General features: G+C 38.3%; 2 protein-coding genes across 3 annotated transcripts in view; one reads left to right on the top strand and one right to left on the bottom strand.

Moving 5' to 3' along the window:
* Positions 1–7,792, top strand: part of NRPC2 (nuclear RNA polymerase C2) — a 232,475-nt gene extending 224,683 nt beyond the window's left edge. For both annotated transcript variants that reach the window (XM_089999321.1, XM_089999320.1), the window contains exons 37-38: positions 7,049–7,177; positions 7,339–7,792. In XM_089999321.1, coding sequence (XP_089855447.1) covers positions 7,049–7,177; positions 7,339–7,389 — 180 coding nt within the window. In that variant the 3' untranslated portion in view covers positions 7,390–7,792. The remainder of the gene's footprint in view (positions 1–7,048; positions 7,178–7,338) is intronic.
* A 2,390-nt stretch (positions 7,793–10,182) lies between these two features.
* On the bottom strand, positions 10,183–17,560 carry LOC149842621 (putative methyltransferase PMT25). Its single transcript, XM_089999319.1, has 8 exons — positions 15,472–17,560; positions 15,218–15,367; positions 11,757–12,027; positions 11,544–11,654; positions 11,290–11,464; positions 10,919–11,191; positions 10,651–10,845; positions 10,183–10,561 (listed from the first exon to the last, which is right to left on the bottom strand). The coding sequence occupies exons 1-8, from the start codon at positions 16,813–16,815 to the stop codon at positions 10,345–10,347; spliced, it is 2,736 nt and encodes a 911-aa protein (XP_089855445.1). The 5' UTR covers positions 16,816–17,560; the 3' UTR covers positions 10,183–10,344.
* Between the last annotated feature and the right edge of the window lie 500 nt (positions 17,561–18,060).

The raw sequence follows: 18,060 nt of genomic DNA, 5'->3' as shown, positions 1-18,060 counted from the left end.
AGGAAGACTTCTCATTTTTCCAAGAATACATTCATTACAAACAAAATTTTCATTACAAAGATGCTTAATAAAAGGCAAATAAGAGATTTTAACAATGTTGGGATAACCCAATCTCTTATGCCATACATGAATATCTTTGTTTTGAGCAACATTACAAAATTGATTCTTGGGAATTTTAAGAAAATCAACATAGTAGAGGTCTCCTCTCCTAGAGCCTTCCCCAATCAATTTCCCGGACTGGCGATCCTGTATCCAACATTTATTAGAAGAGAACTTTATATCGCAACCATAGTCCGAGAGTTGAGAAACGGAAAGTAAATTTAAGTTTAGTTTTGGAATAAGACGAATTTTTGGAATAAAAAAATCTTGTTTTTCGAAATTACCCATTCCTTTAATTTCAAGAGGGGTTCCATCCGCGGTTGAGACAAAAGATGGAAGGCGATTTTCAGAATAATTAGAAAGAAAACAATGACTTGGAGTCATATGAAACGAAGCACCAGAATCAAGTAGCCAAGATGTCTTACCAAGAGAGGAAGAAGATGACATGGCGGCTCCAGAAGTGCCTCCTTTGAGAAGAGGTTAAAGAGCATCCATAATTTGATGAAGCGAAAGAGGTTCATTTGATGTTGAAGGCCGTTCCTCCGATTGGGATGCTAAAGCCGCGGCGAGGAATTTCTTCCATTTAGGACAATTGGGTTTAATATGTCCCGGTTCTTTACAAAAATGGCAAGTTAATTTGCTATAATCTCTCTTGCCATATCGATCATTTTGCCCTTGATTTTTGAAATGGGGCGGTTTGTAGGTCTTCAAATTATTACCGGGTCTTGACACGGCATTGACCACTTCATAGTCATTTTGAGAAGATGTAGCAAGAATGCTTGGGTTATTTTTACTAATCCCCATACGTGTTTCCTCACCACTTAGCTTGGTGATGACATCTTCAATAAATGGGGAGGTAAAAGCCGATTGAAGGGAGGACCGAATTTGCTCAAATTCGGGTCTAAGACCATTCAAGAAGTTGAAGAAACGATCTTCCTCAAGTTGTTTGTGCCTTAACTCAATAGCTTCTCCACTCCATTTTGGTTCGAGCATGGCAAGCTCGTCCCAAATAGATGATAATTCGGCAAAATATTCTCGAATAGATAAATCATTTTGTTGAAGAGTCAAGGCTTTCTTTTGGAGGTAGTATTTGTGAGACAAGTCTCTTGACGTATACATTTTTTCAAGGTATAGCCAAGCTTCGGAGGCCCTTTTAAATTTGATGATGTTGGCATTGATCTTGGTTTCAACGGACGAAAAAATCCAAGATAATATTTTGAAGTTCTTCATTTCCCACTCATCATGCCTTTTGGAATATTCTTCTAAGGCTTTTTGTCTATCTTCTCCTTCAAGAATTTTGATTTCCCCTTTCTCTATAATAGAAAGCTTGGGTTCGGGTTCCGATATGGATCCTTGAACATAACCCCAAAGACCTTTCCCTTTGATGTGGGCTTCCATGTTGCCGGCCCAAACATGATAGTTTGAACCACTAAGTTTAAAACCAAGGGAGAAGTGGGAGTCTTTTTCACCCATTATGGAGAAGAGAAGATGAAAAATAAAGCGTACCTTAACGGATTTTCAACCTTTTCTTGACAAAAGTTGCTTCTAAAATATTGCCCGGAGCAAGTGCTTTACTCAAAAACTTCACTAGCTTGAAGGTACGATTTTCGAGGTGCTTCACAAGAGGCGAGATACACGATCTTCTTTTTTCAAACCTGCTTTGATACCATGTGAAAGTATCTCCAACAAGATACTAATATCAAGACCTTAATATTCTTGATATTTAACCCACCACGAAAGCACAATAAGAACACTTTAGAACACTTGTGTACAAAAAGCACAACCCACAAATAACTCACAAATGCACAAAGGCATAAAATAATGGAATCAATTTATTGGGAACTTGGGCTTTGACTCAAAGCCATGAGAAAATACAAAGGGGAGAACCCCTATTTATAACATCACTAAAGGGGGCCTTGGAGGGGCTCCACCCATAGTCGTTGGAGAGGGCCCAACGACTATGTTGGTGGGCCCCCCAAGGTACCTTTATGGTACTCATCCAAAAAGAAATAAAAAGAAACAAAAGAAAAATAAAAATAAAAGGAAAATAATTACAGTCACATCCGAAAAGTGAATGTGCGCAAAAATAGGGAAAAGACTAAACTACCCTTATGACAAAACAAATAGAAATATATATTTTATATATATATATATATATTTGAGTAGATACATATACATATATATTAATATATTAATATATGTATATGTATTACCATATATATATAAAAAATATATATATTACATTATATGATTATGTACATAATTTAACACACTTGTCATTCTAGCAACCGGATCAAACATCTCATCATAATCTATCCCATACGCTTGTGCATATCCTTTAACTACTAATCTAGCTTTATATCTTTCTAAAGATCCATCACTTTTTGTTTTTACTTTAGAAACCCATCTACATCCTATGAATTTCTTCCCTTGAGGAGGATCCACAATTTCCCAAGTTTGGGCCTTCTTAAGAGCATTAAGATCATGTTTCATGGCTTCATTCCAATGTGCATATTGTTTAGCATCATTGTAATGAGATGGTTCATAAAAGGAGTGAATGGCTAATAGACAAGTTCGAAAATGTGGTGAAAAAGACTCATAACACACAAATCTATTGGGTGCTTTAGAAATACGGTTTCACCTTCTTTGAGATGATTCTTCTAAAGACATATTTTGAGAAAATTTATCAAGAGCACATGGATGAGTATTTTCACTTCTAGTATAAACTTGAGTATTATTAGTTATATGATCATCCATATTTTCATGAGATTCATTTCTTTCATTGTCAAAAATTTGATCATTTTGATTTTCAGCTTCATTGAGAGGTTCAATATTCTCAATTGATTTATCTTGCCGTGGTAGTAAATCAAATAAGAAAGAGTAATCATTGTCTTCTTTTGGCTTAATATTTGCAAAACCATCTTCTTCTTCAAGGAAAGTAACATCTTTTGAAATATAAAGTTTACTATTTGATATATCAAAGCATCGGTATCCATTTTGTTTTTCACCATATCTTAAAAAGACACATTCAATAGCCTTTGGGGAAAGCTTATCATTTTTGTGAGTAAGTACATAACACTTACAACAAAAAATTCTTAGCATTTTGAAATCCGGAGACATATTATAAAGTTTTTTAAAAGGAGAAACATTCTTTAGAGATGACAAAGGAGTTTTATTAATAAGATATGTTAAAGTTAAAGCGGCTTCAGCCCAAAAAGATTTTGGAATATTTTTGAAAATTAGAAGGGTTCTAGTTGTTTTTATAATATGCCTATGTTTTCTTTTTGCAGGACCATTTTGTTGTGGTGTGTTAGTACAAGATCTTTGATGATAAATTTCATTTTGTCACATATAAGTTTGAAATTCATTTGACATATATTCTTCTCTAAAATCGGATCTTAGAATAGATAAATTACTTAGGAATTGATTTTTTATCATAGCATGAAAATCTTTAAACATGGAAAACACTTCAGATTTTCTATTTAAAAAGAAAATCCATGTGTATCTAGTGAAATCGTCCACAAAGATTACATAATATGAAAAATCTCCCTTGTATTAGAATATGAATCGGATATGGATCCAGTAGAAGATCCATATGGTTCGTGTATGTTCTATACTCCAATGTAATTTGTATTACTAACACAGGATAGTTTTGTCCATGTAAAAAGTATTCTAACCCTATTTATCTTAATGAAGTATTAGTGCAGCTGTGTAGAAAAAGTTAAGGCTGCCTATTTCACCAAAGAAGTCTCTGCTCTCTCTCTCCCCCCACTCATCTTCTCGGTTTCTACAACAAAACACGCCAACCTACTGGCAGTTTTGACATGGTATCAGAGCAGCGACAGTACTGGGAGTAAAACGACTTTCATCAGGGACGTGAAAAGCTGTATCCCCATTCTCGTCAGGTCACGCTTCATTTCTGGAAAAGTTGTGTTCTCCTCCTCGACAGGTCACAATTTGTTTCTCTTTTTCTTTTCGTTTTTCTCCTCGTTATTCTTGTTTCCACGTATCTTTTCACGTGAATCTAGTCTGGTCTGTCTCCTCACGTGAATCTGATCTGGTCTGGACTGATCATCCCAGTCGAGTTCTTTTATTTTCGAGTTCCCCCTGTTTCACGTGTCCTCTCACGTAAATCTGGTCTGGTCTGGACTGGTCACCCCAGTCGAGTTTCCTCTGTTTCGAGTTCTTTCTATCTAGACTGGTCACTCCAGCCGAGTTCTCCCCTTTTCTTTTGTGTGTGTTGTTCTGGTTTCACGTGACCTCTCTTGGTCACGAGAATCTGGTCTGGTTACATTCTTCTTATTTAACACACCTCTGCTACTCCAATTACATGATGAAATTACCAAAATACCCCTATCGGGTATTTTGATATAAATGCATAAGGAAGAATATATATGTATATATATATTTTAACACTTAGTCTTCTCTTCTCCTGGGAGTGCTACATCTTCTCCATTCTTGACTTTGGTGAGGAGAAGTTTGGGTTCCGAATCGGAGTCATCCACTAATCCCCACAAGCCTTTTCCTCAAATGTAGTGCTTCATGATAGAAGACCACATTACGTAATTTGTGTCATTGAGCTTGATGGGCACAATAGCGATACTCTCCTTGTCCTCCATGAATGAATACAAAGAAATAGAGAGATGAAGAATAGAAGAAAGCGAGATGTTGTGGAGGAAAAACATGCACACTTGAACCATGAACCACATTCACTTGAAAAGCGATCCACGAAGACACAAATAGTGAGATTGCCAACTTCAAAGATCAAGAGCACTACGACTTTGATACCATGTAGAGAAAGGATAACCACTAAATAATCACAAATGTCCACCAAAGTATCCAAATGGACAAGCACAAAGAGCCACTATGGGCATACTCACAAGGACCACTAAGGGTACACACCAAGAGAAATCACAATATTGAAAAATATTAATTTATTAATACATCAAATGCATACAAGATGCATACCTTACAATGAGGGGGGAAGTCCCATATATATACACCAAGAGAGAGACCCTAGAACATCTAGCTGTTGGACAACATTTAGTTGACCAAAAATTGAAAAGAAAAATAATAATAAATACAATGAATAAAAAATATATAATATATATATATATACAATATGTACATTTTAACAACTAGGTTGCCTTGCAGATCGGCTAAAAAGGGAAGACAAAGAACCAGAAGAATGAAAGAGGAAAGAAGAATAGGAGAAAAAAGAGGTCACACTCACCCATTGTGCTCTCATTCCCATATACTTTATTGACTATTTTATTTTCAACCACAAAACTAGACAAGTATGACCCTTTTAAAGGGTCCCACCTACACAAAAAGTCCAAAAAAGATAAAATAGAACGACTAGCTTTTCACAAATAGACATCAAAATGGACCCCCTTCAACACTCCCCCTCAAGTTGGGAAAGAATATGTTGATCATTCCCAACTTGCATGAAAGTTCTAAATGTCTTGTTCTATTGACAGCCTTAGTATATCTGCAAGTTGTTCTTGAGTTCTCGCATGTGGAATTCCCTTATAAAATGACAATCTACACCAATGTGTTTTGTTCTTTCATGATGCACATGGTTGGTAGCAATGTAGATGGCTGACTTGTTATCATAATAGAGACATAGGTAGGGGCACTTCCACAATCATTTCTACAAGAATTTGTTTGACCCATATTCCTTCACATGCTATCTGCACTAGACCTTGTCACATTATGAGGGCCCATTCAAATGCTTAATAAAAATAAAAGAAAAAAAAACAAAAAACAAAAATAATAAAGACAAGAAAAAGGTCCCTAATGAACATGCATATTTACAAGTGAGAAGACTAATTTGCCCTTAGTGGCCATTACAAAGAACATGAAGAAAATACACACATATGGAATATATATATATATATAGTAACCGTATATTTTAACACCCCCTCAAAAAAAATTGCTTAGAAGAAAGGAGAACTTAGGTGATGGTAAAGCTTCAGTGAAGAAATCCACAAGTTGGTATTCTGGGGTGACATATGGAAGTTCAATAATGCCTCTTAAAAATCCATCTCGAATATAATGACAGTCCATCTCAATGTGCTTTGTTCGTTCATAGAATGTATGATTATTATCAATGTAGATGTCACTTTTGTTGTCACGACATAGCTTCGAAGGAATAGAGATGATGACTCCCATATCTTTGACTAGACTTCTTAACCAAACAAGTTCAGTTGTGGTAGTGGTCATAACCCTCGACTTCTGTGGATCATAGAGACACCTTCTGTTGCTTATTATATCTTCAAGACATTAATAATTATCTTAGGAAAACACAATAACCTGTAGTAGAAATACGATATTGTATGAGCAGAAAAATGACAATTAGTAACGATCTGATCCATGCACAATCAAGGCAGACCTTTGTCCGATAATAGTGGACAATTTGTTCATCCTTTGTTATGGGCTTTTATATATATTATATGTGTGTGTGTGTTTGCCTTTGAGTGTATCGCACCCTCTAGCGAAAGCAACATATTTTAGATTAGGCAGATTTTTTAAGGGCTACAATGGTTTATGATGCAAAGAAATATCAATACGAAGAGTCATATTTGTACGTCACAATTATCCAACCGAATGTGCATTATCTATGCTTGTTGTAAAATATATTGCAATAAATCTTTTATTATTTTACTTGTGCTCTTGCTCTCTTTTGAGAGTTTGTGTGTTGACCCTTAGTGGCTCTTTGTATTTGGCCCATTATAAGCTTGTGTTCTTGTGTGTGTGCACCATTGTAGCCACTTTGTGGCCTCATATTTGTGCAGTTGCTGTTTCATTACCGACTGCTGCCGAAGTTTGTAATATCCATTCAAAACTTACACTGTATGCTCATTTGAGTGGTATGCTTTTTTTTCTCTCTACTGTTTATCCTTTTTTATCCAACTGTATGACCTTGTTACTTTTATTTTCTTAACAGGTTTGCACCAAGTGTGGTTTATTAGGCTATTACAATGTGAAGCTAAAAATGCCATTTTGCTCTACTTGCAAAACTGGGGAGAAGGTCTCTACGATGAGACTTCCTTATGCATGCAAGCTTTTAATCCAGGTATTCTTTTGCAAGTGTTTCTCATCTTGTCTATCGTTCCACATTTTATAATGGTGTTTGACTTTGAGACATTATCTTTGCACTATAATGTTCTGAATTTGGGTTATGCAGTAGGTTTTTCAATGTTTACTTATAGACATGTTTTCTTTTCCTCTTTATAGGAATTGCAGTCAATGAACATTGTCCCTCGTTTGCAACTCGCTGAATCTTGATTAGAGATTTTGTTCTTTTCTACTTGGCTGATTTGGAGAGACTAATGGCAGCATGCTATCTTTTTGGTGTGCCATTTGGAAAAATAATAATTCTTCTACGGTTGAATACTGCCACTAATAAAACTTTGGAAGGGCTCTCCCCTTATTGTTACCTTCATTTCAGATGCAAGATTGCTGTCTTTTTAAACAGCTAGGTACTGACAAAAGCAAAACTATCGCAAGCCAAGAGAGGAAGTATGAATCTTCTATCATGTTTGTAAGTTTGTTGGCTTCTGACAATGTTATAGTATGCCTGCTGTAATTGGTCGGTGATGCTCTTTTGCAACTGAGTACTTCCAGATCAGTACTTGTGTATTCAAATGTCTTGATATGTGGTTAATGTATTTCCATTTTAATTTAGTTATTTACAGCATCACAATTCGGTGATTAGAGGGCTTGACGAATTACAAAAATAATAATAATAAAAGGTAGTAATCAATTAATCATCATAGTCAGTTGTCCCACATATTGCTTTGGTTCCCTTGAAAATGGCTGTTGAAGGACCTATATGCAGATCAGCACAAATTGGTAACAAGACATACTCAGCTTTAGCTTGTTCAGATCAGCACATTTTAATGTCAAGACATTCTGTTTGATTTAGTTTCATTAGCAAACTTCAAACTACTGTTTGGGATTATAGTTGTCAAAGTTGTGTGCTTTAAGGCTATGCATGAAACAGGAGGGAAGAAACTAAGAGATTGTGAAGTGTTTAGTAAGCATTATTGAAAGGAGCAACTAGGTTACTAAAGGTACATAAGAACCTTGGTTCGAATGTACTAGAAGCAAGTAAGAAGGTACATGTGAACAGTGGTTGGAGTGCATGTTCTGCTTAAATGCATTTTCAGTTTTTTTCCCAAACAAAACCTATTATAAATGCAGGTTGGAATTGTATGTTCTGCATGAATGCATTCTTTTCAGCTTTTTTTCCCAAACAAAGCTAATCATAAGTGCAGGTTGGAGCGATGTTTGAATTGTAAAATGAATCCTCTAGCGAGAAAAGAATATTTTTGTAATATTAACTTTAATTCTTATATTGGCCCACAAGGGCGTCGCTCATCTGGTAGGGGTGACTTATGAATGTCACCCAAGTGGACCGGATGTCACACTGCAAGGTCGGAGCTAGGTGTACTCCCTGGTGGGCAGGGGGAACCTCAAGGCTTTTACCAACCGGAGGCCAGCCAATGTGCAGTCGGTGATGGATTTTTTCCCTTGGACTATCCCAAAAAAAAAAAAAATAATTCTCCTATTGTGAGAAAAGTCTCATACTCCTGGAAGCATGATTTTGTGCTTCTGAGATAAGCTTTTTGGGAAGCACAGTTTTAGTTTTTAAGATCTCTAAAAGCTATGGTTGAGGTTGCACCTCCCATTTTTTAGTCTTAGATCAAATTAATCTGTTAGCACATGGTAGGAGTGGGAATCAGGCCGGAACAGCCTGGCCTGACCCCGCTCTTGTCCGGTTGGTCCAGACACAAGTCTTATTGGGATTCAAGTGCTTATCTCTGTCCCATCAATCCAGGTTTGGCGTGCTGGGTGGTTGGAATAGGTGAGGGCCAGAGAATGGAGGACCCATCCCCTTCTGGCTCCTCCCATCAAAACAGAGAGAGAGAGAGGCGGATGTTGCTGTGGCTATAGTCAGTCTTGCGAGTTAGGCAGAATTGCCAAACTGTTGAGGCTTATTTTTCATAACTCATCTGAGTTGGGTGGTACTCGGGACTGAGCCCGAGCTGAGACTGATCAGATTACCCGAGCCTGTTCCCCACCCTTAAGCACGTGGTTCATATCTAAAAAGTGGAGCTTTAGGTTATTGGAAAAGAAAAGCTGTCAGTACGAGATATAGATTTTGGGCACTGTAGATGACTTTGCCCAATTTACGTTTTGGGAATTCAGTAGTGGATTGGTAGGCCCTACTGAAGACTTGGCGTTGCAAGCTACAAATTCTGGTTTTAAGGTTGGCTCCAGCCAGCAATAATGGTTATTTTGGAGGTGTTGGGTCTGGTCAGTGTGGTCAAGCGTTGCTGAAGACTTGCTTTTGACTAAGTTGAAGGTTTGCACTTTGAGGCTGACGAATCATGGAAAGCACTACGAAACTGCAACCCTAAGACAACAAACCTCGGGGCATGTCTGATTCATGGAGTGCCGCTCAGGAACTTGTCATGTGTTTGAATGCGAAGACAAAGCAGTCCCGTCCCATCCCTTTTCATTGAGGGGATGGCTTTCTGACACCGGGCAGCATTTGTCCAGCACATCAAACGCGCAAGTGAAGGACGATGAACATTCCCACATGGTTGTACGAGCATTGCAGGGCTTGGCAGCTCATCAAAGGAAAAGCACTTGAGTCTCCCAAAAAAAGCATAATTATGGCAGCAAAGCAGGCAAAAGAGCCCACCAGGACTGTGCCTTCCTGGTTAGGGGAACTGTCACCTCCTCAAGTAAGAGGATCACGGTTCAAAATCCATGAGGAACATCCTTTGCTGCAAGTTAAAAACTGAGGGTACTCCCCAGTGGATAGGGGAAACAACACCTAAAGGACTTTTACCAACCAGAAGCCTGCCAATACGCAGTCAGTGATGCCAGGGCTTTCCCTAGGGCCTAGCTGAGGGAAAAAAAAACAGGCAAAAAGAGCAAGATAAAATAGGATAAATAATGTACCTATGCTGCAGGAATTGCCTTGTACTCTTCAACTTTTAAGCATTTTTTGCTTGAATGTTAAATTAAGCATTCTTAATTGCCTAATAAAAAGAGGGAAAAACAAAGTTGAAATAATACAACCTTCAAAGAATCAGAACCCCAACAGGTTCCAGCAAATGATCAGATTACACAAGGACTAAGCCAACTAATGAAATATATCGTTACAAGAGACGTCGTACCCATTGTTTGTCTGCCAACTGCTGCCAAATGAAGTGAATAAAATGGCGATCAATTGTCACTTGAAAGTTTTGATGGCCTCCAATAAGTTTTCTCTGCACAGAGTATCCCCTCATCATCCCTAGAAGATGTCATTCTAACCTCCCAGTGGAGAGATTTGATCACACTCTCCAACTGGTTCACTGTACTAGACTCATCACGCATGATAAGTTTACCACCTGGTCTCAAAATCCGATCAACCTCTGCCATTGCAGATACAACATCACACCTGCAAGTTCACGCGAAAACTAACATGATGCAAAAGTCTCAGCACATATAAGAAATTTTGCATAATCAAGAAAATGATATAATTTCAACCTGTTCTTAAGGCGAGAGAAAAGGTGATCAGCATGCAGGAGATCGTAGGTTCTTGGGTAGGTACTGAATGATTCGCACCAGTTGTGGTAAATACCGAAAAGCCCACGCTCATAAATGATTGGGAGTGTATCTGGTGAGTCTATAGTCACCACATTCATCACCCAGACGTTAAGATCTCTTAGTGCTGCAGCAAACCTGCATCCATTCATCATCAGTTTCACACAACGCAGACAAACAAGAAAATTATTGCTTGAGAGAAGGTTCATACCCTCCATAAACTGCTCTCATGTCCATGACATTTCTCACAGTTGACCAGTCTATGCCCATTCCGTCGATATATGATTTTTTCACAACCTTTTTCCAGTGCTCATAGTCTGTTTTAAAATCTTCTGGAGCTGGTTTTCCATAGATCCCTATCTGCGAATTGTTCAACCAATAAGGAGGTGTTTGCAGTCTCTGTGGCCACACCTTAGGCCACTGTGCGCCCCTTTCCATGGGGTTAACTGGTACCCTATGCATACATGGCCGCAAAGGAACATACCTGCAACAGGCACCAAGTTTGAATAAAGTATAGAAAACCACAGCAACAATACCTTAGTTCAAAAACTTCCAAAAAATATGACCATGACATCAACCCACCATGCAGCATTAGGATCATCCTTAACATCACATAAAAGTGGGCTATTCTGCTTTCTGTTGTCATAGCATTCATTGGATGTGGGTTTACGATAAATGGCAGCACCTACAGAATTCAGTTTGTCCTTCTTTATGGCCACCAGATCCCAACACATTGATTTTGTAAGGGAAGTCATTGCTGAGACCACAAAATCACGGATATGTTAGCCTCCAGTAACTGAAGGAACAGAGAAAATAGATTAGAAGAGATCCCCCACCTTTCCATATATCAACATCTTCTTTCAACTTCTGGTACACAGGGGTAGCAGACCAGACAAAAAAACCACCAGGCCGTAATAGACGATTCAACTCCAAGAGAAGGGTACCACCTGCATAAACATTTCAGTAAATTTGTTTTAATTATTAAAGGGATGAAGCTTCTGATCAGAAGGTGAGAAGCATGTAAGAAAAAGTCTTTCTAGAAGCAATACCATCTGCATGCCAAGGAACCCTGCAACGGGCACAATGTACGACATCAAAGACCATGCCTGGAAAAGGCAGACGCTGTGTGCCCATGACAGCAGATATTGCTGGAATGCCCCTTTCAAGTGCAAACTGAACTTGGGCCTCATGCTCATCTTTTGGTGCAAATGACATTGCCAGGACATCTCTTTCAAAAAGGTAACCACCAAAGCTCGCAACTCCACAGCCAACATCCAATATCACACGTGTTCGTTTCCCCCATGCAATGCGGGGCACAGACTGCACAGTTCCCAACCATATTACTAAAGGAGCAAGTCTTACAAATTCTCTCTGAAGTTCTAATTTGTTGTTAATCTCATTATGTGAAATTGACTTCCATAACACAATCAAACAAGGAAAATCATATTACTAATACTTGAAATTGGCTCTATGATTTAGCAATAACACAGATAATGTGCATAACTAGCATGTCAAGAACACATGACAGGGTTCAGATTTTTGTCCTGTATTGAGCAATCTAGAATCAAGCAAATGTATTTTATTTCTTTCAGAAAACGCCATACACACACACACACACACACACACACACACACACACACATATATATATATATATATATATATATATATATATATATATATATATATATATATATATATATATATATATATATATACATATATATATATAAAGTCCTGTTCACCAGTATACTGGTAAACTGAAATTGAAAATCCAACTGTATAAAATAACAAATGGTCTGATGAGCCAGGTTTTACTGCAACTACTTGGGATGTGTTTGGCTAATACTCTTTTTCAATTGGATATATCTCTCATCTCACCATAACCTTACTTTGGATTCTTAATACTTTTTTCACTCCATCCCCACAGGGACCAAGAACCTGCAGCTATCTCCACTGTGCTACCAAAGGCTCTGAGTTAGTAGGAATAGGAAAGCAATCATCTTGCAGTGGGCTTGCTATTTAGATGCTTTCAGCAGTTATCCGGTCCACACTTGGCTACCAAGCTTGTTGGGATCTTATGAATCAATTGAAATGTTACATTCCTACGAAAACCACAAGGATTCAAAAAAAATAAAAGAGAAACAAAAAGTTATCTGAGTTGGATCATTTGATTATTGACAATTCACAAGCTCCAATTCTAAGTGTTTTCTTCATATCAAAAATCTCTGTTAAGAACAAGTTTCTAAATTTTGAAGATGCCTACATATGAGTATTTCAATAGTTGCCACAAATTGTACAAGAACATGCAGTGCATGTCCTGGTTGCACAAAAGCAGATGAGAAGTAGCTCACTTGAAATAACCAATTTGAACTTTTTACACTTTTTTTTACCCCTCTTAGGGGAGGCAGAGTGCATAAATGGGTTTGGAGTCTTTGGACTATTGAAATGCATAAGAAGAATTTGCACCTAATTTGTAGCTTGCAGAGCATGGTCATTTTAGATCATAAAGTTCATATTGGCTATGAAGATATGATCATATGCATGAGTCATTGCAAGTGATAATTTCTCAACGGCGTTCATCCTCAGACAGCATCTACAGGTGATTCATAGAGAGACTTTGGGTCATCTCAAAGTCTTTTATGGAGATCACGATTGCTCACTGTCCTTATAGGATGAACGTCTGCTATAAGATTTTTATTCTGCCTTACTCATGAATATAAAAATCTAAAGCTCACTTAAAATATGACAGAAGAAATAATCAGACCATAAATACAATGATTGACTCCTAAATAAAGCTGGCTAAAACATAAGAGCCAAGAAAAAGTAAGTTTGACTAGGAAATATATCAAGTTTAACAAATTTCTAGGATAAATATGTTACTAATGGAAGGGAGAATGAGCTTGACCTAACACTATGGCTTTTCTCCTAAATGCTGTCAAAATGAAAGCAGCTCATGTGAATGCAAACACTTTTAGATCTAAGTAGGTAAATATGGTAAAAGAATCTTATTTATGACTAATAATTCAAGAAAACTTGTCAAAATTATGGACAAAGAGGAAAAAGAAAAAGGTCATCTTTTCTGACTGAATCTTATAGCATAGAGCACCACCTATGCACCCGTGCACCTGCTAACATTTTGAGATCAACAGAAAAATTGTTTACTTCTCCAACACAATCCTACAATATATCTTATGGTTCACTATAATTCATCCTCAAAGGTTATGAGGATGAAAGGTACCAGTTTTCTCATGATTCAGTGCTAAACTATGTTAGATCATACAAATATAAAACTAACTTTTAGAAGCTGATTGCTTATACAGTAGCAAAAATTGTTTGGCATTGAACGTGGTACTTGTTGGCAGAGGTGCTGATGAAATGATCATGAAATACTGTTATCTCAAGAACACTTGAAATTAGCACGTAAAGTATAATGAGATTGGCCATCATCCTCTTTATCACTAGTTTCTCGACAGGTGATAGCATTTATCTTACATACACTAGAAGACTTTTTCCCTTGTATACACCAAAAGTAGACAAATCTTTGGTTCTGCAGCATCTTCATTAAGTTAGACATAATTAATTATTTTCTGATTCTCCAGTCTGAAGATGTGTTTAAGATGATAAAAGAAAATGAATAATACTTTAGACTTGTCCATTTCTGTACAGGAGTGTTTTAACATCTCAAGTCCTTATTTTGAATTGTACATGCATGGTATGAAATCATTCTTCTTAGACAGAAGCTTGCTAGAACACAATAGTAAATGTTTTTTACAGTCCTGAACTTGTACCAATGGCCTAAACCCCTGGATTAAATACCAAGGCATGACATATATATTTTGTCTCTTAGGAACATTTTCTTCCTATATGAATGAGGCAATACACCATTTCTGCCCTCTTGACAATCACCATCAAACCTACCCACTCATCGCCACCAACCCACTCACATCCACCTATATTGCTACTGCAATTCCTTGCCCCAAGTATGTGCAATCATCAAGAATTAGGAAGTCATCTTAATAATGTATCATGAAACTCAGCAATTCTTCACTGTACTCACCTTGATTTCACCATGTGTCCATGTAAACCACACTAACAAGATGTACAAGAGCTAGATATGTGACTATGTCCCATTAATGCTGCCACGCTAGTTTTGGTAGTTCTGATTAAGTCTCAATTTGCATTCTTGTCCCAAAGTATACCCTTGCATAGAATGTTTCAAGTAAAGCATATGAAAACAGTAACCGATTTTCATAGAAGATCCACCTAATTAAAATTAGACTAGTTTGTAATCTGAGCTTCAGATAGATGCACTTTTTTCTAATACTGCAGTACTGCCTCCAATATTCGTCATACCACCTATTGTTCTTTTCAATATATTGTAATTGTAACTTTACAAAATTAGAAAACAAGAAAAAACACTCATGGGGGAAAGGCAAGCAATGTATGGAATCACCAGGCTAAAAAATACATAATAGAAATTCAAAAAGGAGAGCAAACTTGAAACGGACCTTCTGAATAAAATCAATGTACTGTAATGCTCCGTGTATGAACTGGGTGCCACCACCAGGAAAAGTAAGGTACTCCCCGCTAACTTTCACCCAGTTTTGGTGCCCCTTTACTACAGCAAGTTGGGTGTGGGGAACATTGTTATACCATATCTGCATGCACATTGAAATAAGGGACAATGTAAGGCTACATTTCATGAGAAAAGAATAAGATAGAAACCTTGATCTACAGTTTTGGTGGTTTTCTCTTCTTTTACCTTATCCCTGCTTTGAGGCCACCCAACGGAACGCTTATATCCTTTTGGAAGAGGAACAAGGCATGTTATGCTCTCTTCAGGGCAGTGTCTTTCTCGATGCTCATAATGTCCTCTAGAGTGTAAGGTCTTCAGAAATACTTCATTGTCGAGACAAGGTATGTAGTCAGGCCCCGCTGCCGAATTACAAATTTCCCATGTGTACTCATATGTGCCACTGCTGGTCTCCTCCCCGCTTTCATTTTTTCGAATGTGAGATAATTCATCTTTGTCTGAGGAATGAATGTTTTGCCTTTCATTTTCATTCTCAGACTGATCAGCTTGAGTTGCCCATGACCCTTGATCTGCTTTGGTTTCATTTTGTAGTTCAGATTGGGCGCCGTCTGGGAATGACTCGCCGGAGGGACTTGTTTCCTGCTCAACCCGTTCTTGTGTTTCTGTTTGCTCATCTGTAATGGTCACATTGCTATCAGTACTTTGTCGATCATCGAGTCTTTTTTCCTGGCCTTCTGTTACTGGTGCTTCATCTCCCTTCTGCTCCAAGTGTGATTCTACATTTCCTTCATTTTCTTTCATTGGCTGAGTTCCACTTTCCTCCTCGTTCGGTTGCATGTTTTCATCCAAACGACTCTCCTGATCTCCATTTGTGTTAATTTCAGTCTCTTCCCTGCGAGGCTCTCCCTCCGCTGGCTGGGATTTGTCCTTCTCAGCTTCATCCCCGTCAGCTGATTGAGATAATCTCAATCCTTTTTCAGTGTCATCCCCATCTGCTGATTGAGATTGTTCCCTTTCAGTGTCATCACCATCCTCTGATTGAGACTTTCCCTTGTTAGCATTTTCTCCGTCAAGGAATTCTTTCTCCGCTCTCTGCACATTTTCAATCACATTTCCGTCGTCTAGCTTTGCATCGCCATTGTCGTCCTTCCCTGCACTAGATTTGTCCACCACAGTCCCAACATCTTCTTCATTCTCATTCCCACTCTTCTCCTGCGTACCATCTTCACTCGACAGATCTGCTTTTCTACGATAATTCTCATTCTTGTTATCGTTATCAGTGATCTTATCATCATCCCGCTTCACCAAATTGTCCGGCAAATCGCCGGTGTTATCCTCAAACACCCGATTCCTGAGCGGCTTTCTTTGTTCATATTTAAACACTGGAGCCGCCGGAACCGAAGTAGAAGAGGAGGGGGAAGAAAATCTCTGCAAAGGAATTACAGAAGAGGAGGAATACATCCACAACCCAACCAAACAAAAAGCCACAAAAACGATCACAGAGACCGTAGAACAGTGAGATGACGATGAGGAAGATCTCTTACCTCCCCTCTGATTTTTTCCCATACCCATCTTCTCAGTTACAGATTTAAGCAACAATAATCCTAGATCTCCCAAGATCAAACTTCAAACATGAAACAATTCAAGACACGTCAAGGTAGAACCAATACACCAAAAAGCCTCTCTTCCATATCACAACTCCCTCACATCTACTGCCGTAAAATCGCGTTCAGAAACCCCAAATAGCAAGAAATAACGACTACCCACGACGCTTTTCTTGCATCAACCGACAACCAACCAACATTCAAGCAAGAAAACGATGTGGGGTGTCAACAAACACCCATTTCCTTCATCCAAATGGTCGAAAAAACTTCACACACACGCAGACACACACACACACACAGAGAGAGAGAGAGAGAGAGAGAGAGAGAGAGAGAGAGAGAGAGAGATGGTAAGAAGAAATAAAGTGGGTCGTTGGGAGCGAAGAGAAGTAGTAATGGCAAGAAACGGGAGGAGTTGATTGAGCTAAGACGGTTCGTGTCAGCACCACCGGAAACGACGAACGATTGCAAGAAGAATCGGATTTTGCTTGGAACGTGTAAAACATGACAAGCCCGCCTCTCTCTCTCTCTCTCTCTCTCTCTCTACTACGGGTTTTGAGGAGGGACATGCAGTAACGGGAAGCAAATTGAGGAGGCCATTGAGCTACCAAGATGGTTCGTGTCACCATCACCAGAAGTAACGGCAGGATGCCAACAAGAATTGGATCTTTGCTTGAACATGCAAAAGTTGGTAAAAATGTTAAATCCCTCCCCCTTTCTGTTTTACATCCCCTTTTTCCTAGAGAGGAACTGTGTGCCACAATCAATCACATGACGGCATTGTCATGTGATCCCTGGATCCCAAGTCCTCTTTTCCTGCTCTGCCTGCAAAAATAGATATTTTGCTCGCTAATATGCAGTGTGATGATTTTTTTTTTCTAAGCATGGTTGTAGGTTTGGTAAATGAGCCGAAGCTTGGCTAGTTTCTTGTGTGGAGGAGCTGAGCTTGAGTTCATGAAAAGCCTGAGCTAAGCCAACCGTGCACATGCACGCTCATTTACAAAAACATATATATCATTTACAAAAACATATATATATGGGAACTAAACATTAGGCCTTTTTTCTCGTTCTACCTCATTAGGCCCCATAATTTAAAGTATTTTATGATAGATTTGAACCGTTAGATGTGTTTAGCATGCACGATTCAGTGGAAATCGACTCTTTTGAAGTGAACATATTTGGCCTTATTTTCTTGTTCTGCCTCATAAGGCCCCAT

Source organism: Nuphar pumila, chromosome 3 (genome assembly GCF_984573655.1).
Source record: "Nuphar pumila chromosome 3, dmNupPumi1.hap1.1, whole genome shotgun sequence".
NCBI classification, from domain to species: Eukaryota; Viridiplantae; Streptophyta; class Magnoliopsida; order Nymphaeales; family Nymphaeaceae; genus Nuphar; species Nuphar pumila.
The sequence above is the reverse complement of the archived record's forward strand: the minus strand, read 5'-3'. Positions and strand labels throughout refer to the sequence as shown.